The sequence below is a fragment of the Heptranchias perlo genome, chromosome 32 (genome assembly GCF_035084215.1).
Source record: "Heptranchias perlo isolate sHepPer1 chromosome 32, sHepPer1.hap1, whole genome shotgun sequence".
Lineage (NCBI taxonomy): Eukaryota > Metazoa > Chordata > Chondrichthyes > Hexanchiformes > Hexanchidae > Heptranchias > Heptranchias perlo.
Window position 1 is genome coordinate 13474504 of NC_090356.1, and position 26654 is coordinate 13501157.

Here is a 26654-nt window from a genome sequence, read left to right on the forward strand (position 1 = left end):
CAGTGCTGAAATAAGTCTAAATTCAGAGAAGTTTCAGTATACCCAGCTGTTTCTTGCTAAGTTTCAAACTGATGGATGGAGACCTTTGAGATCTACATTTGAAGTAATGCGATACTATTTGCTTGTCACAGCCACTCGGAAATGCAGTTTATGTAAGTGCTACTGAACTAAATCGAGCTAAATAGTGTGATTGAACTGCAAACGGGACAGTGATTCCCTGACATGCTCTTGAGCAGAGTGGTCCGAGTCTGGGACACTGAAGGAAACGTGAGAAAACAAACTAATATCACCTTGACCAAGATGGAGTTTGTTCGATCGTTGGAAGATAAAGACTATTTGACAAATATTAGAGTTTTTATATGCATTGCACTAGCGTTGATGTTTATAGCTGGAGAGCGAGATGTGGATGCATTTCCTGTTGGGAGACCTCAGTTAGTGAGTATAAACTGTGTTGATCTTAACCCTTGACGAACTGAAATTCCTGAAAATCTGCTTCTTATGCTTTCAATGGTGTTTTGTTTAAAATTAAATTAAAATTATGTATATTAGGCCAAGAAGAGTCTATCTCTGTAAATCTGCATTCTCTAATTTCATAATCTAAATTTGCAATTCTGTTCTTTGCTATAATAGAAAGTTATGCAACACATGAATAGTTACCATTCTCTTCATCTGTTTTTCCATCGTTTGAAATAGTAAAACGCCACACTAACAGACTTGGGGAATTTGTCTGATATGAATAATTTGATTACTTTTGATGCTAACTTTCTGGTGGCATTTATCTTCTCTTCCCCCCCCCCCCCCCCATCCCCAGTGCCCTAGCCGCTAAAGGGCTGTGCACTATTTCCTGGTTGAAAGGGAAATTACTTAGTCCCCAGCTCCTCCCAATACTGCTCTTGCAAAGTGGTACATGGGAACATCTTGGACCCAGGGTGACTTTGATTTTCCCACTTTCCAATGGAGAGGTGCCAAGCCCCCTTTCACCACCTGCTCTTACTGGATCTTGCCACATATGAAGGGGATGACAGGTACAAAATCCTGCCCAATCTATAGCATTACATGCTGATGCGCAACATGATATGCCACCTATCTGTTATTATCATTCATTTGTTTTAAGCTGTTTGTGAGAAACATTTATTTATTATTAAAAATTATATAGAATTACATAGAATGTACAGCACAGAAACAGGCCATTCGACCAAACAGGTCCATGCCGGCGTTTATGTTCCACACAAGCCTGCTGCCACCCTTCTTCATCTAACCCTATCAGCATATCCTTCTATTCCTTTCTCCCTCGTGCTTATCTAGCTTCCCCTAAAATGAATCTATGCTATTTGCCTCAACTACTCCTTGTGGTAGCGAGTTCCACATTCTAACCACTCTCTGAGTAAAGAAGTTTCTCCTGAATTCCCTATTGGATTTATTAGTGACTATCTTATATCTATGGCCCCTAGTTTTGGTCTCCCCTGCAAATGGAAACATCTTCTCTACATCTGTCCTATCTCCCCAAATGTTTGTGACAACCATTGGAATTTGATTTTGCTAAAATCATTTGTCGGCAAGTATGATGGCCTGAAAGCTCCAGTGACGTAATACGGTTGTGACCATCATTTTAACTCACTGTGCACGTTATTTCTGTTCTTGGCAGGTGTCAGCCTTGGCTCAGTGGCAACACTCTTGCCTCTGAATTCAGAAGGTCGTGGGTTCAAACCCCACTCCAGAGACTTGAGCACATAATCCAGTGCAGTACTGAGGGAGTGCTGCACTGTTGGAGGTGTTGTCTTTCGGATGAGACGTTAAACTGAGATCCCGTCTGCCCTCTCAGGTGAACGTAAAAAATCCCATGGCACTATTCAAAGAAGAACCTACATCACTAAAACAGATTATCTGGTCATGTACCTCATTGCTGTTTGTGGGACCTTGCTGTGTGCAAATTGACTGCTGCGTTTCCCTACATTACAACAGTAACTACACTTCAAAAAGTACTTTGTTAGCCATAAAGCACTTTGGGACGTCCTGAGATTGTAAAAGATGCTGTATAAATACAGGTCCTTTCCTTTAACTAAAGCTAAAAAGAACGCACATTCTTTCTTTACCAAACAGAGAGCTTTTAGTGGCTGTGTGGAAGAAAAAGTGGACGAGCCCAATCCAATTTCAGAGAAGTGCAGTACAGTTCCTGTGAGACTTGATAGCCGTCCAGATAACCTTCCTGCCCACATTGTTCTCCTGATATTCCAGCTGGAAAAAGAAGCTCAGCAACACTAAGAGGCCTTAAAAAAAATGGGTGCTAAAATATAGAAAGCAGGCTGCAGCACTCAGCACATCCTGGGAGTTCAACTGTTATTTGTGACCCGCTAAACTCTGTGCAGCCTCAGGTCATTTCCCCCTTCCAAGTGACCACAACTATTTGTCTATGTGTCAATGGAGAGTTTGTCTATTCCCCAAATAATTATTATTGGTCAAATTATTGTGAATTAGCCAAGCTGAGAGAATGGGGTTTTTTTTTTGCGACTTCATCCATTTCTTGCTGCAGGTTGTGTGAAAGTGAAGAGGTCCATGTGGGAGAAACTCCATTATATAAAGTGTATGAATGAATTCAATAACTTTTATATATTTCATTGTTAGGTGCACAGTTTTTCTTATTAACCTTACGTGGTCCGAGGTATTCTGTATTCATTTGAAACTGAGCGACAAGCTGCACTTTAGGGCAATATAAGGCCCTGTTATACTCCAGTAATCTGCACCTGGTTTAGAGGACTGAGAGCTGAAATAATAAATTGCGCTGCTGGCTCCACATCACTGTGCACTTGCATCTAAATGCCAGTTAATGTTTTAAAGTTAAATGGGACATTTTATTCTTTACTAGTGATAAAAAATGAAATTTTAAAAGTTTGTTTTGCACCAGTTGCAGTTCAAGGGGATCGTATACTGCTTGGCAGAGTTTAATGGGTCATCAGGTCAGTGGTCCCACTCCCCACTCATACTGCAGTTTTTATGTAAATCTGACATGGTTTTTGGTACTGACAAAGTATTTACCATTGCATAATATGCATTTTCTCACTGTTAACCCCATACTAACTGCTTTATAAGAATTCTGCTCAATAATCAAATTCTATAAGCAACTGATGGCTTTATATTTTAGGAACGGGCTGCACCTTCTGGCTTGCTGGTGTTTAATGTCCACTCCACAGTACAACATCAGACGAGAAAGAAGAGGTACACCTTAACTCCTCAGATGCTGAAATGGGATCACTTCAACCTAACATACAAGTAAGCTTGAAGGGATATTGAGCATAAAAATCCTGGTTCTTTTATCCTGTGATGTTCTGAATCCAGAGAGAGCCTTAAAATGAATATCTCATTGTTTTGAGATTCTTATTATATGCATGTGTGAGTGTGTGTGAGTGTGCATGTGTGTGCATGCATGGAGCGGGAGGGGAAATTAAGTTCCCAATTGCTTTATGGTGGGATTATTTGACATTATAAACTAGTGGATTACTTCCCATTGCTTATTTTCCACCCAGAAGTAATACTGATCCTGGTCTCCGGTATTTCTAACTAAAACTATATTCATTTATTTTGTGATTGTTTTCAGTAATTCAACAGATTATTTTTCATTTCCCACCAATCTCTGGCAGCAATTCTAAAATACTCTTTAATCCCATAATTTTTACTTTTCCCCCAAAACCTACACCATTCCCAGATTGAGGAGAAAGAACCAATTCACTAATAGGTCTCTGTGTTGATGCTATGTCTTTGGTTGTTAGAAATTGACCAGGTGGGGCCGGGGTTGACTCTTTCCCTGGGGAAACACCACCCTTCACCCTTGACTTCATAAATTCCGCAGATATTCCATCGGTGGTTCCTATGGCTCCATAGACAATTTAATTATCTGTATCGATGCAGGGTACTTATCCTTTTAACCTCCAATCCTATTCCTAACCTGATATTGATTTTTTTCCCCCTCCTCCTCAAATTTTCTCCCATATTCTCCATAGCTTCACAGACACCAACATTGTTCAAGAGGCCATTCTTCACATGTGAGCCCAGACTGTGGGTTTTGGCAAGCTATTCAACTATAGGAGGGGGCATCACAGCCGAGGCTGAGTCTGATCCTGCACTTACTCAGAGTGTACATTTGCCTGCTTCCCTGCAGGGTGCACAAAATAGTGATCAAGAGTGGGAACGCTGTTCTGCTTTTTACACCCTCTAGCTGAGGCCAATTGTAGTGACTCACTGCTGTCAGAGCAGAGATCAGGTAACAGCACAAACTGAGAATCAAACCTGGGACCTTAATGAACTATATAGTTTACCGCTAAATGGTGGTTTAGTGGCATGAGGGAAATTCTAGGTTGTTCTTTAAACAAGTTAAGCAATGTAGATTAGCTATTTTTGAAGGGAGTCTCTTCCACATATCTAATATTCTGTGGAAAAATGTTATCTAATATCTGGTCCCACTTGAGAATTGTTCATTTTGTTCTTGCGTCCTATAGATCAGTGATCACCGTTTACTTTAAGCAATAAGCTTATACGCACATAATCCACACCTCTTCCTACAAAAAGGACGTATCCTCTCACAATCACAGACACAAAATATTTTTTTTGTCAGCTTAATACAGTGATACTCAGCCCCTTGATATTATGAATATAAGTAAACCAGCTGTACTATACTGAGGAGAAAACAAATGCATGATATGGAAAGTTAGTTTTTAAGTCTGCCTTGAAGGCCAAATGCTGCCTGACGCTCTACTCTGACAGCCACAGTTGTGACCATTTCAACAACTTTTGCCAGATCAGATCCATGAGCAGACTTTCACGAAAGGGCGTTCTACTTTAAATGCTGCAATGTCAACTTGCCTGAGATAAGCTAACTCTGCACAGAGAAGAGATTGTATTAAGGAGCTTCTTTGCCTGTGTGACCACACCATGAAGTCCTTTGCTTGCTGAACCATTGTAATCTCATTCTCATTCTGGTTCTCCCTATCTCTAATGCCCAAAGAAAGGATAGTTGATCCCACCCGTATGGCCCTACAAGTCATGGTAATGCTTTCAGGGGAAGGAGCAGAAAATATCGTGTGTTATGCAACTACAAGTATGTGCCATCCAAATAATGAGCAAATCAACACTAAAATTATGGCCTGGAAAAGATATGTAAAATGCTTGAATAGAGACAAAAGCTCTTGGAGAGGGAGAACAGAAGAATTTCTGCACTTACTTTCAGTCCCAACAACTTAACTTTCATAGTTAAAGGCATTGCAAGGGTGCACAGACTGTCCTGCCAATAATGTCACACCATCTTGGCTCACTAACAACAGGGAAAAGGTTCAGTAGGACTTGTCTGTGATGAGGTTTATTCAAACAGAACATTTGCCAGTGTCTGATACTCGTAGAGTGCTTAGGGTTGGCTGGATCTACTTTAAGCTGTTTATAATGTGTATTTTTGTCTACCACTTCATCACTTAGCAGCTGGTGGCAAATTCATTGGATGCAATGGTTTGTGTGGATTTTCATGAGCCAAACAAACTAATATTATTTCATCTGGTTCTTATTAAGATGAAGGATAACAGTGTCAGCAAATAGAATATTTTCTATTAGGTTTTTAGTGACAGTCTTGATTATTCTTAGGCATTGTTTTCCTGCCAATGGACTCTAATAAAGTATTCCATCACCACTATCAGTACACCACTGCATCACATTCATGAGTAATCCCAAGCAACTCTCACTTAAAACTATAAATTCTCATCCAATACTTACTGAATGAAGATTGCCAGTAATTGTCTTTCATTTGATCCACAAGCCATTGGTATAAACTTTCCCTGAAATTGCTTTCTTTAGAAAAGCATTCCTGGAGACTGGTGACACCTTTAACCTCTGGGACCTGCATTTGAGGTCAAGCCAGAATGATGGGATGAAAAGTTTCTATTGCTTGTTGGCTGCATTGGTAATTGTCAATCTTTCAAATGGAATTGAGAATTCCTACAAGTATCTGCAATCCATTTTTCACAGCATCCTCTGTGCTTTCACTCTGACCCACCTGGTTGCCATTAGCTGTTGCTGGTGCCGGGATTCAGCACTACCCTTCCCAACGAATGCTCGCTATATTAGAAGGTGGGCCTATTCCAGTGAAAAGGCTAAGTTAAAGCTATGTTACCAGTACAGTTAATGATTGAAGCTCTCTTACTTCTGCAATAGAGAAAGAAATAGCCTAGCCTCGTAAAGCCGTTCCATTCCAGTACTATCTCTAAGCTGAGAGGAAGAAGGAGAAGGTGCAGTGCTGAATCTTGGCTCCAACAAAGGCAGGTAACAGAGGACAGGCTGGAGATTGGGAGGGAGATTAATGGGGCAAACTGTCTCAATAAAACTAGACTGACCATTTCGCCCAATCTTTAATGCTTAAACTTATTAGTTTCATTATTTTATCAGAGGATATAGTATCAAAGACAAAACTGATTTTACTGTGATGCATCTTAAAGAATTGAGGTTGGAGTGAAACTAGTAGCTTAGTGGCTAAAGTTACGCCTGGTGTGGTACTGAGCCATACAGACCAAGAAAGTCCCAGGTTCAGTTTTCAGTCTGTGATGAGTTAGCTAATCTCAGTTGGGGTAGTAGTTGGGGGACTACAATTGGCTGCAGTGGACTAGAGAAGAGAGAAATCAGCCATGCCTGATTGCTAGCTGGCAATTCTTGCTGAAATGTGTGCATTTGTGGATTGGAAATTAAACAGAATCAGGCTTAGTTGCTGGCCTTATGATTGAATAGCTTGCCAACACTCACATATGAAGAATGCCAACTTGGGTGAGGTGCTGGACGCCCACCAAACCATACGGAACCCCACTCCAGTGTGAATGAATGCCTTCAGAAAAGAAGCAGAGAAAGAGGAAATTGGAATTGAGACTGTTTTGGATTAGTTTTCAAGGAGTTTCAAATACTGTACAGACAGTGAACTGCAGTTCAGACTGTGCATACAGTTTAGCCATTAACCATTTAGTTCAATACTTTAGTCTGCCTGCAAGTTACTTTTCTGAGTCATCTGATTCAGAACTCCCTTTGATGTGAAGCTAATTCTCAGCTAATGCTTTTAGAAATGTTTCATTTTATGCAACGTGCAAGCAGGAAAATGAGTTATGATTTAATCGTATCTTGTGTAGCAAATTGCTTTGCATTCTTTTGCAAAGAGTTGCTCTAAATAGCTCCTGCTGACTGGAGCACTGTGGTTTACCACGCTGAGTTACTCTGTTTTTTCAAGTGAGGTTTAGAAATCTCTTGGTTTGGCAAAACTCCTCCTCAGCAATGCCCTAAATGCAGTGCTACGGCTGTTGTAAATGCAGTAATGTTCCCACTTGGATCCTCTGTTGATTTGTTAAAAATAAAATCATAAAGCTGATAATATACATGAACATCATGTGGGATGGGCAATTGGCAATGCAGATAATTTTTGTTCTATTTTCTCATTCTGATGATCCATGAAGCATTTCACATTGATTTTTAGAGCCAACATCTTGTCCAGTAACTTTGCTTACTCAAAGACATTTGATAGTGGCCTTGTGGTCGCACTGTTAAATTCTTAGACTCAACCAAGAAACCCAATTTCAAATTCCTATCTCCATTGGCATATGTATAGGATTTCCCAGTGGAGCGAGTTTACCAGTTTTGCCTAGGCTATTCAAAGGGGAATGAAAATTGTCCAAGGGTATACAATTATAAAAGAAAAGCAAAAAAAAAATCTAACAATGAATGTGAAAGAGGTCTGACAGTCAACATAAAGGGAAACAGCAAGGATTTTTCTAAATACATAGAAGTAAGAAAATAGTCAAGGAAGGGTTGGACCACTTAGAGATGAAGGGGCCTTAAAAGGTATTTCACCTCAGTTTATGCAGAGGAAGGAGAAAGTAGGACTGCAGTAATACCCGATGAGGATGTGAAAGAACCACCAGTGGAGATAAATGTTCAAAAGGAGACAGGATTTAAAAAGTTAATCGGACTAAAAGTGGAAAAGTCACCAGTCCCGATTGTGTGCATTTCAGAACTCTAAAGGAGATTGAGGAGCAGACAGCAGAGACACTAACCATAACATGAATTCTGCCAAAAGACTATAGGGTACCAAATGTTACACTCCTACTCAAGAAAGGGAAAGGGATAACCCAGGTCGATATAGGCCAGCTAATCTCACCTTGCTTGTGGGTGGACTTCTGGAGGCCAATTTTCCTGTCGCTAGTGCCTGGGGAAAGCTAATTTTTGGAGGGTAATGACAGGAGATAGGGACACAGTCCCATAATGCTGTGTCTCCGCCTTCTTTACGTAGTGACTAGAAACCAGGAAATTATAGATCTGTTAATCTAACATCTGTTGTAGGGAAGTTATTGAAATCTATAATTAACACTTAGAGAAATTTGAGCTGATTAGAGAGAGCATCAACATGGATTTGTAACGGGTAGGTCATGTCTAACAAACCTAATTGAATTCTTTGAGCATGTAACTAAAGTAGTAGATAGGGGGATGTCTATGGGTGTAGTTTATATGGACTTCCAGAAGGCATTCGATGAGGTTCCACATAAGAGACTGTTAGCTAAAATTAAAGCTCATGGAATTGAAAGTAAATTATTGATCTGGTTTGGAGATTGGTTGCGCGGTAGAAGACAGAGAGTAGGGATAATGAGTATGTACTCAGATTGGAAGGAAGTGACTAGTGGTGTCCCATACGAATCTGTGCTGGGGCCTCAACTATTCACTATATTTATTAATGACTTAGATAACACAATAGAAAGCCATATATCCAAGTTTGCCGATGACACAAAGATCGATGGCATAGTAAGTAGTGTAGACGGGAGCATAAAATTACAAAGAGACATTGATAGATTAAGTGAGTGGGCAAAACTGTGACAGATGGATTTCAACACAAGTAAGTGTGAGGTCATCCATTTTGAACCAAAAAAGGATAGATCTGAGTTTTTTAAATGGTGAAAAGCTAGGAACAGTGGGATACTCAGTTTTTTCAAGTTTCAACATTATTGGACAAGATATTGTCTCTAAAAATCACAATGGGCTGAATGAAACATTGGAACAGGAGTAGGCCATTCAGCCCCTTAAGCCTGTTCCACCATTCAATTAGATCATGGCTGATCTGTATCTCAATTTCATTTACCTGCCTTGGTGCCATATCCCTTAATACCCCTGCCTAACAAAAATCTTTCAATCTCAGTTTTGAAATTTTCAATTGACCCCCAGCCTCAACAGTTTTTTGGGGAGAGAATTCCAGATTTCCACTACCCTTTGTGTGAAGAAGTGCTTCCTGATATCACCCCTCAACAGCCTAGCTCTAATTTTAAGGCTATGCCCCCTTGTTCTGTACTCCCTCACCAGAGGAAATAGCTTCTGTCTATCTACCCTATTGAATCCTTTAATTATCTTAAACACCTCAATTATATCACCTCTAATCTTCCATACTCAAGGGAACACAAGCCTGGTCTATACAACCTGCCCTCATAATTTAACCCTTTTAGTCCCGGTATCATTCTGGTGAATCTGCACTGCACCCCCTTAATGAAGAATGACCACCTTCTGTGCTTTAATTTCTATGGAGCTATGCCTTTTGGTAGATCCACCAAGGTGCTCCATTGATTGCGTATCTTCAGATTATCTCCGTAGTAGCTGAGGGACAGTATTACACCATACTCCAATTCTCTTGATGTGTTGGGTGCAACTATTCTGAAGGGTTGGCTGTGTGCTGCAGTGGGTTAGGTAACTGTTTTCACCACAGAGCTGTTGCTGTGAAATCAGCAACAAAATTTAATGTGAAACGATTTAGTTTAAAAGGAACATTAACCAGATCCTCCTATTATCCAGTGAATTGCGATGCCTGTTTCAATTAATGAATTTGTCTCTTTAGGGGCTCATGAAGCACCTGTATAATTAGTTCTCAGTGAACTCTTTAGATACATCACTGAGTGGGAGCAACTCCAGCTCATCCCTGTAACATTAAAGCTAACACACAAAGCTGGAAGGTGAGCACTGGTAATCAGCATTGATCTTCAGAAAGTAGAGAAACATTGCCTCTCTTCCTTAATTGCACTTGTTCAGTGGATCTTTTAAACTCATGACAGAATTGCAGAATATTCTCTATATAACAAAGAAAAGATTCACAACTGAACACTTTCAAGCTCATCCTAACCCTGTTAGATTGACACATGCACAATCTTTCAAGCACCTAAGCTTTGAAAGCCACAAAGCCACTTCTTCAGGCTAGTATTGCTACTGGTTGGGCTTGCTGACAGCTTATGTTCTTTATTGCTATAACCTCAGAAGCTCTCACTGATCACTAGCAATGCATGTGTTTCTCTAACTGTGCCTCTGCTATGTTTTCTCTACACTGTGCCTTCTCTAATTGTGCTTTTTCTGTTGCTGGAACTGCTTCCTGCTGTTGGAATGCGTTATTATTTCTTGTCTTCCTGTCTTTAAGACGGGGAGACATGAAGAGAATGCAAACCAAGTACAGGTCTTCTCCCAAAACCATCAGCGACTTTTGCTTCAGTGCCAGTGAAGCAAGTGACAAAGATGAATTGTTAATAAATGGACAGGGTTAGTGAAACCTTTTATCAATGAGTGTTTCTTTTTGAGTGTAAATACTACAGTTAGCAGTTTTTATTTTATTTAAAATGTATTTCCTTTTGTTTTATCACGATTTCCTCTCCCATCAAGGCCTCATACATCTGAGAGGAAGAGAAACCAGATTGTGGCCTCCCTCCTGCCAATGGCAATATTGTGCCTTCCTCAACAGACAGGAGGCCATTAACTGAGAGACGTGACAGTATCTTGGTTTTTCCCCAAGGCAGATAATGCTCTGCCTCTACAAGAAACTTCAACATTCATCTACGAGCTGACTGATCACACAGGGTTTGCAAAGAAAACTGTGACTGTGACTAAAATACAAAGCTGCAACCATAGAAACATAGAAGTGAGCATCTTAATAAATTCTCTACCGACCTGCTCTGCTTCATTATTCCTTTTTATCTTAACACTTTGACACATAGTACTCCTCCTAATCACATGTTCTGAAACACATACATTATTCACGATACCCTCATTAATTGAGAAGCCAGATAAAACACTGCCTGTCTGTGTCTCGCTGTCACACACACTATAAAGAGTTTATCATCTGTCCAATCTTCTTTTTAAAAAAAAGTGTAAATGTGATCTTGTGGAATAAAATTACTTCAACTGTTTGCAAAGACAAAGCACTAATAAATTATCCATTTTTTTAACTGATTCTGTGTTTAGTTAAAGCTAACTAATTCTGTTGCAGTAAATAAGCTGATTATGATAAGTTGATTACAAAGTTTTGTATATAAATATAATGCAAGGGAATTCAATTTAAATAAGTTATATGGCCCAGTTATACTGCAGCTTTTGTGTCAATGAAACATAGTCTTCACATTATGTTGATGCAAATATTGCAGTCTAACTGCAATCTAATTCATCAAAGTCTGGCAAGCAGTGCAAAGCTACCCCCTTGAAGTTTGCGTGGGCTACAGTATAACTGCAACTGATGCAAAACAAACCTTTTAAAATTTAATCTTAAAACTTTCTTCCCTCTCTGCAGAGCATTCATTTTTAAATAGGGTGAACCATTAGTTTGACGATGCTAACCTGAAAATATAAATGTATTTATACTTGTTTTTGATTTTGACAATTTCATCTATAGTATGAAAGGGAACTGGTATCTGTGCTGGCTGGTGTCTAAATCTGCTCAGCAGGCTTATAGACTAGTTCATCACTGGTCTATTGGGCTGCAAGAAGTGGTTCCTGGTAGAGAGGAGCATCTTATCACAGGGAAGAAGGGCTCCAATTAGGCTCCTTGTTAGCTGAACGTAGAGTGATGTTGACATCAAAGTCATAGAGAAGTCTAAAGTCAACCCAAATGTAGGCTTGTGTATATGGCATTAATAGAGAGACCATATGGGAAAGCGGAAAACAAAAAAATGGGACAATGCAGTAACTTCACAATTGAACACTTGACTTCCAACCTCAAGCTCACAAGTTCAAATGTTGTTACTTTTGAACCACCGGAAACCCATATTATAGAGACACATTCCAACTCCAAGAGAAGTAGTAGAGTTCAGTGTCCAATTCACCCTACCAGGCTGATCAAGGTGCAGTCATGGAAAAGTCTATCCAATAAAGCATTATGCCTACCTTACCAGAGGAGAATATGCAGTGAAATTATATATAGTACATACCCGTTGTGTACATTTTATTTGTAATATCATCCATGAATGAAGTTGCTTCCATTCACAGAATTCTATCCTTTCCAAAGACTCTAAATGAAAAGGATACGGAAAAAGGAATTGCTGACGCTTTTCAAATGTGGAGTGAAATTTCTCCTTTCAATTTCACTGAGGTTCCTGCAGATGTCAATGCTGATATTAAAATAGGTGAGTAGGAGGTAATGGTTTTGTTGGTGACTCACATAGCTGATCATGTCTGAGGTTTCTATTTTCTAAACCTTCCAAAATAGGTTTTAGAAAGATACCCACAAATGTGAGGCACTTTATCTAGTAACAATATGCTTAAAATCTGAAGCTCAGCTCAGCTTAGGGCTAGTTCATTATTTCATTTACATCACTGAAAATAATGCTACTTTTAACAAATCTTTTGGTTTTAATTTCTCACATTTATCATTGCTCCTTTTATATATTTCTTCCATTGGGAGAATTTTGTCAGTCCTTACTGGGCTAATAAGATGGTCACTTTGGTTGCCATAATGCCATGTGACTGTAGATCCAAAGCACATCTAGAAAAGGCCAGCAACCACACTGTGGATTTTAACACTAATAGCACCTTGTGGGTAAGGTTTATAGATTCATGCATTTAAGCTAAAACAAATAGAACTTCTGTTTTACTCAATTTGTGACAAGCCTCACATTGTGACCCGAATCATGTATGTGGGCTGGTGTGTCATTTTATGACAGTCGGTGCATAAACTGGTAATTACAAAGTTGTTGCAAGTGACAACACATTGTAGCACCAGAAGCAATAGTTTGAAACTTGATCTATCAATAAATGAGCATTATATCTATATGCTCCTTCATCTTAATTGTATGAAGCTGCATTTTCAATAGTCAAACAGCTGGAGGTCCATCTTCTGTTTAGGATCAGAAAGGGCAAGTTATGTTTGGAGTAAACCTTTATAGTATTTTGTTTACTATGTGGCAAGATTTATTGTGTTTAATATAATGAGAACTATCATACATCACCAGTAACAACTTACAGGAAGTCCATATTCTATTTATGCAATTAAAACATGACGGATTGGTGGCATTGTGGTGGGATGTAGGTTTGCACCACAATCAGTTGTGTGATTTGCCAATCTTAGTTATGTGAGAGGGAAGGATGAAATTGAGACTTGTGTCCCAACAATGGCAGGTGGAGGGTGATAGAAAATTAGAGGGAAAATTGTCTTCAAACCACTATTGCTTCTCCTAGTGGTTAACTCAAAAGCAACAGAGATGGAGGCGTGGGGACAGGTTGAATACAATGGTTTGAGCAGAGCTGAAAGGGGAAGGGAGAAAATAGAGGGATATTCAGTGGTTTTCAATGATAAAGACTTTGACCCTTGTGACATTGTACAATGAAAACAAAAACAAGTTACCACTTTTCTTTAATGGCTCATTAATATGGGTTGGACTGCAACTTTTTAGTGTTGAGATTCCAAATACATTTTTTATGTGTTGTAAGCCATTAACCATTACCTTACTGAATAAACTGGAATTTTGCCAGGTTAGCAAAATAACTGCCATGAGTTGATTTGTTGAGTCCTGCTCTAAACCGTTGTCAGAGTGAGGAAGAGGCTAACCTAGAAACAGTTTATTGGAATTAAGTGTGGTAAGATAAAGCCTACTGTATCTCAAGTACTGCAGCATCTACTCTAAATCTTTTGACCAGTGACAGGCCACGTAGATCATAACGTTGGGTACTTTGAAAAAAAATTCTCATCTCACTAATGGCATCAAAGACTAATTCAAAAATTAGGAGATTGTAAACTTATGCTTGAGACCCTTGTACAGGCCTACTATTAGTGCATGCCATACATGCTCTGTCTTCCAGTTCAATATTTGGATCTGTCTGCCATTTTCCACCTTCCTCCCAAGAAGTTTAATTTAATTATGTATTTCCCTCCTTTGTTGTACGGAGTGAGCCACAGTTCAATCTCCCCCTCCTCCTTCAAAAGCTTTCTCAAAGTTTACCTCTTTGACTATACCTTGTATCACCTTCCCTAACTTCACTGCACAATGTCTGGTTTTGCCTCTGTGAAACACTTTGAGACGTTTTATTTTGTTAAAGGTGAGATGCCTATGTTACGTTGTTCAGCAGTGACTTTCTGGTCCAATTGCAATTCAGTTCATTCGAACTGGAGAGGGAAAAGGTCGGAATCCAACTCCAAAATCCAACCAAATCTAAACGTTCATCCCAAGTTACAAATTGGATTTCTCCAGGACACAACAGGATATGGCTCAGAGCATTTGATGGACGCTTTTGATCATGAGTTCCCTTTTAAACCTTTTTGATGGTCGAAAAAGGCTATGATTCCATTAATGTTTTATTTTTCATCCTCTTTCCTAGGATTTTATTCCATAAATCACACTGACTGCTGGCAAACTCTTTCTCATCCCTGTTTTGATGGGATAACTGGAGAACTAGCGCATGCTTTTTTCCCATCCCATGGAGAAATCCATTTTGATGATTTTGAACATTGGATATTGGGTAAAACTCGTTTCAGCTGGAGGAAAGGTATAGTTTATAATATTATTGTGTAAACAAAAATGAAAAATACTGAAATATTGCCCATCAGTATTCTATTATTCTGCTAACTAAATATTTGATCCAATTACAACTTTTACTGTGTTTTAAGAAGTCAAATTATACACAGTAACAATTTGTGCATATACCAGAGCATCTGTTATTTCTACTATTTACCAAAGTACAACAAATTGAAAGTAATAACAGGCTACATGCCGAAAGATCTCCCACCATAATTAAAAGTGAACATGAAATTTGCACCATAAAATTCTTGCTCATAATTTCACTGTCAGTTTCCAAAAGTGAATATTCTTGAGAAGTTTGTGGCTGATGGATTGTTTAGTTCTCAGGATTCAACTGAGTACCAAACCTCAATCAGCTGTCAATTGCTCAGATGAGGTAGTTATGCCTAATTTGTAAAGCTAGAAAACTTGGCTGGCTCAATGGATAAATGCAGTGCCTGCCATTGCACTGAGCCAAAACAGACCAGAATAGTCGCAGGATCAATCCTTGGTCTTTTTTTTTATTCGTTCACGGGATGTGGGCGTCGCTGGCAAGGCCGGCATTTATTGCCCATCCCTAATTGCCCTCGAGAAGGTGGTGGTGAGCCGCCTTCTTGAACCGCTGCAGTCCGTGTGGTGACGGTTCTCCCACAGTGCTGTTAGGAAGGGAGTTCCAGGATTTTGACCCAGCGACAATGAAGGAACGGCGATATATTTCCAAGTCGGGATGGTGTGTGACTTGGGAGGGGAACGTACAGGTGGTGTGAACTGATCTCAGCTGGAGTGGCATTTGAGGTGTTAAAAAAAAATTATCTTCAACACCCCTGAGCTGGGGAAGGAGAAATATCAGCCAGGATTCCTGCTCTTGATCGCTATTGAAAAACCCCAGCTGAAAACTGCATTTATGTTGACATAAGTCACATTGTAAGGGTTTCATGCACTAGTCTGTAGAGTGGCATTGGTTTGGGAGTAAGTCTCCTATTTACTCTTGTCCGAACTATATTGTATGATATATGAAATTTATCTTTTTAAATTTTCATGATTCCAAAATAAACATTAATTGTTTTTTTTAATGTGATTCTGAATATGACTATTATCTCTATTGCAGTGGTCTGGCTCACTGACCTAGTACACATTGCCGCCCATGAGATTGGACATAGTCTTGGACTAATGCACTCACTGAACTCTAATGCACTGATGAACAAAAATGCTACTTTAACTGGAAAAACTAAAATCACTCAGGACGATATATGGGGGATTTGGAAGCTGTATGGTAAGACCTAATGCTGTAGTACTTCCCTCACCTACAAAAGTAGTGGCGCAGACAATGATTGTACCACGGACTGGTGTGACACAGGTTTACAGTCCTGGTTCTAATATAGTGGGTTTGCCATCTTGGACGCACTGTCAGAGAAAGAAGAATGGAGGCCATGCACTTTGCTGAGGGATAGAAGTAAAAATCTGCACGTAAATCACATCGAGCATCCTTTCACATCTCCCACTGTCCATTTACTCTCTTCAGGTGAGACGTCTTGCTGCTAAGAGACCTCCCACCGAGTGGTGTGGTGAACAACATCACATGTGTGGATGAAGGCTCCTACGAGTAGGCCTGCGAGGAACTAACTTGAGAACTGTCTTTAGTTACTGGACAACAACCTAAACACCAAGGAGTTTGAAAGACACTAATAATGTGCTGTGACCATGGAAATATTTAAGTCACTTTTCCAATATTATTTGAGGTCGCAGACATAAATTCTGTGCTTATAATGTTCTTATTTTTGGCAGTGGCTGGTATTTACATTAATGTCCTTATTTTATTTTGTTGAAAATAAATTCAAAATCTGCATTGATATTAAAATAAAAACAGCTGAGAGAAAATGTGAGGTGAATTCTGCAGCTGGGGAGTCTTCCAGTTATCAAATTGGTTCCATCTGCTGCATTTTTGACTTCTTAAGTAAGGAAAATTAATCCATAGAGGATAAAATCTAGGTCTATGGATACACCAGCGCCCACTGCAGCTGCAAGCTCAACGCAGCAAAGGTACAGGTCAATATGATGTTAAAGCCTGTGATGTGGGAGTACTGAAAGCCTCCTGCAGCACCATATCCACCCACAGCCTCAATGTTTTCTCAGCCTCATAGGCTTTTGTTGGTACGTGTGGCTGCACAGCACAGATGTCACCCTAGTAGAGGCTGGAGCGCCTGACTTAAAAAATTTTTACTGAGCCTATGTGACATTCCTCAAAGCGTTCTCTAATGGGAGTTTTTGATGCTCTCAAAATTGATAAATTTCAAACACAAAGGACTCTGATCCTTCTAAATAACACCAGTGATCTACAGATGGGATTTGTGTTGTAAGATTATCTGATTTTTTTTTCTCTATGGAAAGGAACATTTTTAACATCTGGCATCTGAACAATTCTGTTTGAGATTGTCTGTAGAAAAAGCAGCAGTTCCTCATCACCCCTGTTCATATCTTATGTATGAAAATTATCCCTGACCCATTTTGATGTTCATTTGCCAGTTCAAAATAGAATTAACACAGTTCTTCAGTGTTGTTTTCTAAAATGGTACGCATGGCACAGCTTGCTACTCTAATACTCTGTGCTATATATTGACTCATGCTCTTTGCCACATTATGAATTCCCAATTTTGGGCACACCTCTAAGAGGAGTTGCTGAGGAGACACCAAGAATTTCCTCACTGGGAGGAAGGGAAGAAAATAAACAAGCGAGTTAATCCTGACAAACTCAACTGTGGCATTGGCAGAGCCATTGTAGTAGATTGCAGAGAATGGTGTGAGAGGAGAGGGCAAAGTATGAGCAATAAATGAGGGGGGACAAAGAAGGGGCACGCTTTAGTAATTAAAAGTATGATTACTGACCTGACTTATTTCTTTGCTTTAAGGTTGCGTGGACAGACTCGATGAATGTCCTTCCTGGACACAGAAGGGTTTCTGTGAGAAACATCTCACATTAATGAAGAAGCATTGTCCATTCAGCTGTGACTTCTGCAGAGGTACAATAGCATCCTTTGCCATCCACTTACCAACTCTTCCCTCTTTGTGTTTTCATTCATGTTTATTGTAGTCACTGCTCCATGCTCTGGTTTTAACCTTAGGTTATGGCGGTAGGCACAGTAAAGTCAACTTATTTCTGATTGTGACCCCATGAATTCCACAATAACAACTGATTGCTGTAGGGACAGAGGTCCAACAATGAGAAATAATGGGCACAATTTTCCAGTCAAGGTCATTGCTCGTTGCATCCATCCTGTTGACTTCACCACGGCTGTCAGCTGTGTACATGCAGAGGGGGTTCAGCACCATTTCACTGCTTTCTCAAGATAGAACATCTTCAATTTTTTTTCTTTGTAATTCAGGCTAGCATTCTGGGATTATTTTGTCGTTGAATGTACACCCTTATTGGAAAAAGACAACCAAATGAGCAGTTTCTGTATTGAAAGGGCTACAGTGGTTGTACTGTCTCATTGAATTGTCACTTAAATTCTAAAGTGAAAAGGGGTGCAGTATTATGACTACATTCTTAGTAAAACTGGATTGACTCAGGGTGTTGCCACTATAAGCCCAGTAAACAGGCAATCACATGTTCCTCCTATTATTAAAAACAGAATGTTTGTTCCTGAAAGACACATGTATACAGTCTGCTTCTGTTTTTTGTTAAAGACTTTGCTTTGTGACTTGGCCAAGGATTTGCAAAACTCATCACAACCCCCATCATTAGATTTGAGGCAACACTGGGACTTAGAGCTCTGAAGTAATTATTCTAGTGCTTTTCATTTCTCAAAAGTACATCTAACCTGACATTAATTAACTAAAATTGGTGAATAATGGATCTAAATGTGAAAATATGTTATTCTGCAGATCCTCCATTTCCAACCAATGCACCTACTCCTGTACCTCCCAGGACAAAGGTTAAGCGAGTTCCCGAAGGACGGAATGTTACAGTTCGATGTGGACAAAAGATTGCTCATAAGAAAGGGATAGTGCAGTAAGTAATGGGTTCTTTAAATGGTCCATACTTTGGAATGTGTTACTTCAGTGACTTAATGCTGTGTATGATTTCTTTACATTTTGGGCACCCAGTGTCAGCATCAAGAATATCCAGGCTAGTTAGATGCAGAGTAAAATTACCTTTACTTTGCCCCAGCAATGTATTTTCACCCCAACCTGAGAATAGCACCTCCAAATAGACCAGTAACATTGTTCCAGCAGCCATCTTTATGCCCTTTCATTGTGAGATTACAAACTTAGTGCCAGTTATTAGGTACAGTTTTCTCCGGAGGCATAATCCCACAAGGAGCTGGATTGAGATTCACTTTGCAGAGGATTGATAGCTAACAGAGAAGACTTTCAGTCTGTATTTGATTTTGTGCTCAAAGTTGACTCTAAATTAAGTACCTGCTTACCATCATGCTCCTTAAGGATCTGAATAATGTTGCCCTGGAAATGAATTGTCTATGGAACCAGGCCAGATTGATTGATGTGGAAATTAATCAGTTTATTGGAGCTTTAATTTAGATGATGATTAAATTGCACACGGTCAAGGCATTAACAAGTCCTCAGAAATCAGATGTCTTGCTCATCAGAACTCTGTGCAATAGTTTGCACCACTGTATCTTTAATCATGGCTGATTGGCAAAGGCTTTTGTACTGAAGTGCTGAAGAATTAACGCAGATTCTTTAGTTGGCGATCTGACCTCCACGAATAAGCTAAGGTTTGCATCATCCGCACATAACATCGCATCACAAAGAGGGACCAGCTTCCAGCAGCCTTCATCTTGCAGTGGTAATAGGTGCTGGGCCCATGTCTTAAGCTCCCTCATGTGTAGGCACTGAAGGGGACCTTAAGGAAGCAGGCTCAATACCACTCTCCGGAGAGACAACGACATCTGCGCCCACACCTTGTAGTCTACTGGTGTTGGGCGCATGCTCAGATGCTGCTGGTTGGCATTATTACAGGCTGAATATTCTCAACTGGGTCTTGAAAGCTTTGTGTGTGTGGCTTTCAGGCTGATCCTGAATGATTGGTAGCTGCCATTCCGCAAGTCACTAATGTCCTTACTACCTCCCCCAGATGCCTTATTGCTGCAGACATCTCCTGGACTGACGCTGTCTCCAGGGTGTTTTGCAAGTCTTGAGAAACTACCTGTAATCTGTTGCAGATGCAGTTGTAGACAAGTAGGAGGAGTCCATCATCTCGACAATGTGCACGGAAACCATCTCCACATGAGATCAATGCTCTCTAATCATAGCAAGAAATGAAAGAAAGAGAAAGAAAAGACCTGCATTTATATAGCGCTTTGCAGCCACTGAAGTACTTTTGAAGTGTAGTCTCTGTTGTAATGTAGGCAACGCGGCAGCCAATTTGTTCACAGCAAGGTCCCACAAACATCAATGTGGTAATGCCCCCAGATCTCTCAGGTGGACGTTAAAGATCCCATGGCACTATTTCGAAGTAGAGTAGGAGAGATTTCCCCAGTGTCCTGGTCAATATTTATCCCTCAACCAACATCGCTTCAAAAAAAACAAATGATCTGGTCATGTATCTCATTGCTGTATGTGGGATCTTGCTGTGCACAAATTGGCTGCTGTGTTCCCTACATTACGACAGTGACTACAATTCAAAAGTACTTCATTGGCTTAAAGTACTCTGGGACATCCTGAGGTCATGAAAAGCACTATATAAATGTAAGTCCTTTACTTCCTTTATAAAATTTATTTCCACAATTAAATATTTATGACTTGTACAAATAATTAGTTCTGCTGCAGCAGACTGTACCTGAATCAACGCAAAAGTTGGACAGAGAATTGTGTATTTTAACGGCGAGTTTGATGACAGAAGTTCAGTGATGACTCGCACCAAGTCCTGTTCTCCCATCACCCCTGTGGGCTCCCGGTCCGGCAATGCCTCGATTTTAAAATTCTCATCCGTGTTTTCAAATCCCTCCATGGCCTCCACCCCCAGCCCCCCCTCCATGTCTCTGTGACTTTTTCCAGCCCTACGACCCTCCGAGATCTCTGCGCTCCTCCAATTCTGGCCTCTTGCGCATCCCTGATTTTAATTGCTCTACCATTGGCGGCCATGCCTTCAGTTGCCTATGTCCTAAGCTCTAGAACTCCCTCCCTAAACCTCTCCGCCTCACTCTCCTCCTTTAAGACGCTCCTTAAAACCTATGTCTTTGGCCAAAATTTTGGTTATCTATCCTAATATGTCCTTATGTTGCTTGGTGTCAAATTTTGTTTGATAACACTCCTGTAAAGCGCCTTGGGGCATTTTACTACATTAAAGGCGCCATATAAATGCAAGTTGTTGTTGATGTCGGCCTGTGGAAAGGGAGGAAAATTACTGTGGCTTGTTTAGAGATCTAACAAGTGATTGTTTCGGGTCAGTATGCTGGAACAAATGAATTAGGATCTGTACATAATCTTCAATTTTGTTTACGCGACTTGTTCCTGCGATAGTTGAGAAATTGCTGGTTTTTGGGGACAGACTGAATATGGAATTTAAAGCTCAAACAGATTGCTGAGGTTACATGCTCCCTGGGTACAGCCCAAGCAGGCTGCTAAGGCAGTTGGTGGAGTCAAAGCCAGAGGTAAATAGGTGCTGATGAAAGCTAAAGGAATGCTTCAGTTTGTCAACATTGAGGACATTTTGCTCATCCAGGAACCGATGTTGGACAGAGAAGCAGATAGTACGGGAAGGATCCTGAAGTAATAGTTGTTGAGGAGAGATAGAGTTGGATGCCCTTGCTCTATGTTATGTTTTACTGACAGAGACTTGGGAATTCATTGTGTGGGGAATGCCAGGGGACAGACAGTGCCCTGCGTTTGGACTCAAAATGTTTTTAGTTGTGCATCAAACTCAATTTAAGATTTTTTAGGTGTGAGCCTTGGCTCAGTGGTAGCACTCTCATCTCTGAGTCAGAAGGTTGTTAGTTCAAGTCCCACTCCAGAGACTTGAGCCCAGAATCTAGGCTGACACTCCAGTGCAGTATTCGGGAAGTGCTGCACTGTCGGAGGTGCCATCTTTCTGATGAGGTGTTAAATCGAGGCCCTGTATGCCCTCTCAGGTGAAACTAAAAGATGCCATGGCACTATTTGAAGAAAAGCAGGGAGTTCTCCCAGTGTCCTGGTCAATATTTATCCCTCAACCAACATCACTAAAACAGATTATCTGGTCATTATCTCATTGCTGTTTGTGGGACCTTGCTGTGTGCAAATTGGCTGCCGTGTTTCCCTACATTACAACAGTGACTACACTTTAAAAGTACTTCATAGGCTGTAAAGAGTTTTGGGCACTATATAAATGCAAGTTCGTTCTTTCTTAAAAAAAATTGTTTTACCTTTTGAAAGTTGAATAATTTGAAACCTAACAAAATCCATCAGTTCTTTCTGCAATCCAGAGTCTTTGTTTGGAGATACATCTATCAGCTTTGGACAGGCTGCAGTTTTTTAACCACTGACAGGAGATGGACTGAGAACTGACTGCAGGCGGCATCGACAGAACCAGAGACCCAGAAATTAAAGAGATCGTGAAGAAGGATTTCATACGCCTCACGCCACAGATTTAGGCCAGGACATTTAACGCTTGTGGTTTCTCAAGAGTTTAATGTTTGCTGGCCAGACAAGCAAGTGGCATATTGTGAAATAGTTGATTCATACGCACCCAAACCATCACTCTACAAACAGCAATGCAGATATAAATAAATTAAACAAGGACAATTCCCGGTCTGCACTTAATGAGTTAATGGCAGCTGGGGCAGCAGTTGGATTGGCCTAAGTGGCCCTGGGCTACGGAGGGACAAATGAGCCAGGCTTCCTGTTCCTGATCACTATCCAGTGACGCCTGAAATTGCATGTATGTGGACCCTAGGGCAGGCCAGGCTCCTCCACGTTCAAGTAATCTGCTGGCACTGACTGAACAGGCTGACGTGACGAATGAAGCTTTGGTAAGGCAGTGGGTGCTTGTGGAGCCGTGTGAATTGCCCCGACAGGAGAGGAGGGGAGGAGGTGTGGGTGGGCAAGTATTTTTAGTAGCTAATTGAAAGCTGTAAAGTCAGTCGGCCGTTATAGTTTCAGCACTTTTATCACTGCTGACATCCCAGAACCACAAGACATTTTTAATTTGTTAATTAAAGCAACTCTGAGTGGCAGTCTGAAAAAACAACTGTGATTACATCCAATGCTGTGCTGTTCATTACAGCCCCTTATAATTTCACATACAATCACTATCATTCTGTCCACTTTATTTAGATTCAATTACAACTATTATGTCTGATATTTACAGCACCCTAACTCTTGCTATTTAATTGGCTTTCTGCTCTGACAGTGCTGTTTGTGCGGTTGTCAGTGCTCGGTGGTCTAGTCTAAGGAGTTCTATCCTTAGTTTAGTCTCCTGCTGAACATTGTTACAGTCTATTGCAATTCATATTGTATGTCAAAGCTATTTAATTAATCTTAAGTTTAAATAAATGAAACACTTTATTAATGCCTAGACAATTAGCTACTAACATTTCTACAGTCTGCTTGTTATCAGTAATACGTTAGTGAATCCTAAATAACCACCAAATTGAATTAGCGCCACCTGCTGATGAGATTTGGAGCTGCCTATAATTTTTAATTGTGCCCCTTTCTCTGGGTTTTACGAATCCCCATTGCTCTGTCTCCTTTTAGCAGCTCCAGAAACGCCTCTTTCTGTCTCTCCCATCAAAACATTGTTGTTTTTGTATCTTCACATAGTGTGAAGGATTTGCAGGCTGATTAACAGTCTTGACAGGCGTGAGCGCTCATTCTACGGCTGTGACTGTCCTTATAGCAGCCAATAGGGTGATTAGTCCTATACAGCAGGAGGGTTTCATGGGCTCCCACAACCCATCTGATGAGGGGGGTCCACCCACACCCACCGTATGCGAGTCAGAGCCTGAGCCGGGACTGTCTGGGGCGCCGGCCTCCGCTCGCCGGGACTGTCTGGGGCGCCGGCCTCCGCTCGCCGGGACTGTCTGGGGCGCCGGCCTCCGCTCGCCGGGACTGTCTGGGGCGCCGGCCTCCGCTCGCCGGGACTGTCTGGGGCGCCGGCCTCCGCTCGCCGGGACTGTCTGGAGCGGGGATTGAACCGTGCACCAATGAGCTCAACTTATTTGCATAATTTACTGGCGCTCTGGCTATATCTCCCAAGATGCCTTGGGAGTGTCATGACCACATTGTCTGGTGTCAGCAGCCAGTGAAGGGCTTCTTGCTGTGTATTCTGCACTGATCACTGTCCTGGCCGTAAAGGGGTGCAGGATAATAGAGGCCTTGAGGCCAGAATGTCCAAATTTAAAAAAAAATTATGGCAGGATCCCCTACTGCACTCATACAGATGGATTGTTGTTCAGGTGTGTAGGCCATATTTTGTGGTGGATACTTCATTTAAATAGAACTTGGGGGCTTAATGAGCCTAGCACACAACATTCTGTGAGAACACAAACCTACTGTATCACTTGGCACCCTTCAGTATTTTCTGTCACTGCCTGTACAAGTCAAAAATCAATACAGTAGAGTACAAATCAGAGGAAGTCGTGAACAAATTGTACAGTGCTTTGATCACACTACACCTTGAGTACTATGTCCTTTCCTGTTTGCTGAGAAACAAGGAGACATTCAAGTGCTGGACGCAGTGCAGAGAAGAGCTGATCCCTATTGTCAAAGGTTTGAGTTATGAGGAAAGACTAGAGGAAGCATCCGAAAGGTTATCTTATAAAATAGTTAAGGGAATGGAAAAGGTAAGTCCAGGATATTACTTTAAACTGTGGGAATAGGACAAGGCGGCACAAATTCAAGCTAGTAAAAGGTACTTTTAGGACTGATATAAGGAGCTCCTTCCTCACACGGAGAGCGATCAATACTTGAAATGGTGGCGGCGCAAACCCTGGAATAATTTCAGAAGCATTGAGATGCAGCATTGGTATGGGAGATGTAGGGTCGTTTTGGTTGCATCAATTAAAATGGGCTGAACGGCCTTTCTCAATTGTAAGTATCTGGCAATCTTGTGAAATAAGTCTTCAGAAGTTTTTATACAAGTGGAAGAGAGAGTAGAATGCCTGTTTGTCTGGGTAAGCTGCTGATTAACACCCGTACACAGATTCATGAGCACAAATTCCTTTTCAGGTGGTACAAAGATGGCGAACTATTAGAGTTTTCATATCCTGGTTACATCTCCATGAAGGGCAATCGGCTCAGCATCATTGCCAATGCAATCAATCAAGGAACCTATACATGCATGGTGAAGAAAAGAGACAAAATCCTTACAAAATATTCCTGGCAGCTAGTGGTTAAAGAATAAGAAGCTGTTTAAACTAATTAAAGGAAGTCTGTAATAATGTGCTAAAAATAAGATATCTAATGTTGTGACTGGGTTCTTAGTCTGTAATGATTTACTGCATTTTAAAAAAAATACTGAACAAGCATCTGTATGCTAATGTGTATTCAGAGCAGTGTTTGTAGATGTGGAATTATCTGTTTATGCTATAGATTGTAGTCATCTTTAAAGATACATTAAATTCTGACTGACTGATGTGTCAAAATGTTCAGCTGAAAGCTATATTTTTAAATGAATCAGTTGCCTCATTTTTTCTCAAAGGCCAGGAATTCAAACAGGTGAGTGTTTGTTTGCCCACAGGTACAGTGCTATTACTCCCACAAGGTGTCTGTCCAAAAAAGGGATGTGTAAAAGTAAAAAAAAAGTATTTAAATAAGAGCGAGGGGAGCTTCTCAAATGATCTGGTAGTAAGGCCAGCACAACCAAATCATCCCACATTATGCACACTTTCTAGAAGGCATCACTGGAAAGTACAGGAACCCTATCTTTGATTTTTTCTCTACCTAGCTTAAGAATACTCTCCACCACCCTCCAGCTGAGTAGCAAGCACAGACAAGGAATTAAAGTTGCAACTTGCTAGATGGTCCACTATCATATTAACTTTATATCATAGGAACATAGGAACAGGAATAGGCCATTCAGCCCCTCATGCCTGCTCCGCCATTTGATAAGATCATGGCTGATCTGTGATCTAACTCCATATACCTGCCTTTGGCCCACATCCCTTAATACCTTTGGTTGCCAAAAAGCTATCTATCTCACATTTAAATTTAGCAATTGAGCTAGTATCAATTGCCGTTTGCGGAAGAGAGTTCCAAACTTCTACCACCCTTAGTGTGTAGAAATGTTTTCTAATCTCGCTCCTGAAAGGTCTGGCTCTAATTTTTAGACTGTGCCCCCTACTCCTAAAATCCCCAACCAGCGGAAATAGTTTCTCTCTATCCACCTTATCTGTTCCCCTTAATATCTTATAAACTTCGATCAGATCACCCCTTAAACCTTTGAAACTCTAGAGAATACAACCCCAATTTGTGTAATCTCTCCTCGTAACTTAACCCTTGAAGTCCGGGTATCGTTCTAGTAAACCTACGCTGCACTCCTTCCAAGGCCAATATGTCCTTCCGAAGGTGTAGTTACCCCCTGAGCTATTAAGATATGATCACTATTTTCACCTGCATATTAGGGCCAATTGCTTCTCATTTGATTGTTTTTTTTCAAATTATGTTATGTCCTTGTCTGAGGACCCTAACTTTTGCATCCTTCCAATACCTTATCCAAATGGCTATTCTGCCACTGTGAGCTTAGTCGGTAGGTTTTGTAGGTTGTTCAATTGCATCACAGCCAAACAAATTATTAGTGCGAAAGTACTAACTTGTGACGAAACAGTATTTAAAATTTAGGCTCAGGAACCACACAAATCATTTTTATTTCCCTTTATTTTGGAAATGCCTGGAAACCATTGGGGTAGATTTTATACTCAGATG

At 40.6% G+C, this 26654-nt stretch overlaps 1 protein-coding gene across 2 annotated transcripts; it reads left to right on the forward strand.

Moving 5' to 3' along the window:
* On the forward strand, positions 1–25364 carry mmp23ba (matrix metallopeptidase 23ba). Of its 2 annotated transcripts, XM_067970085.1 has the most exons (8): positions 1–435; positions 3140–3267; positions 12289–12425; positions 14614–14781; positions 15901–16065; positions 17699–17809; positions 18675–18801; positions 24960–25364. In XM_067970085.1, exons 1-8 carry the CDS (start codon positions 223–225, stop codon positions 25132–25134), a joined length of 1224 nt encoding a protein of 407 aa, XP_067826186.1. In that variant the 5' UTR covers positions 1–222; the 3' UTR covers positions 25135–25364. The 2 variants fall into 2 exon arrangements, with proteins under 2 accessions (XP_067826186.1, XP_067826187.1); XM_067970086.1 differs by lacking the exon at positions 3140–3267 and having other exon boundaries at positions 3–435; positions 12308–12425.
* The last annotated feature ends 1290 nt before the right edge of the window (positions 25365–26654 follow it).

Bases quoted from the DNA above. Each gene is read 5' to 3' on its own strand.
- mmp23ba (XM_067970085.1), top strand. From the start codon at position 223: ATGCTCTTGAGCAGAGTGGTCCGAGTCTGGGACACTGAAGGAAACGTG. The intron at 3,268-12,288 runs GTAAGCTTGAAG...TTCCATTCACAG, and splicing joins CACTTCAACCTAACATACAA to AATTCTATCCTTTCCAAAGA. The intron at 17,810-18,674 runs GTACAATAGCAT...GTTATTCTGCAG, and splicing joins CAGCTGTGACTTCTGCAGAG to ATCCTCCATTTCCAACCAAT.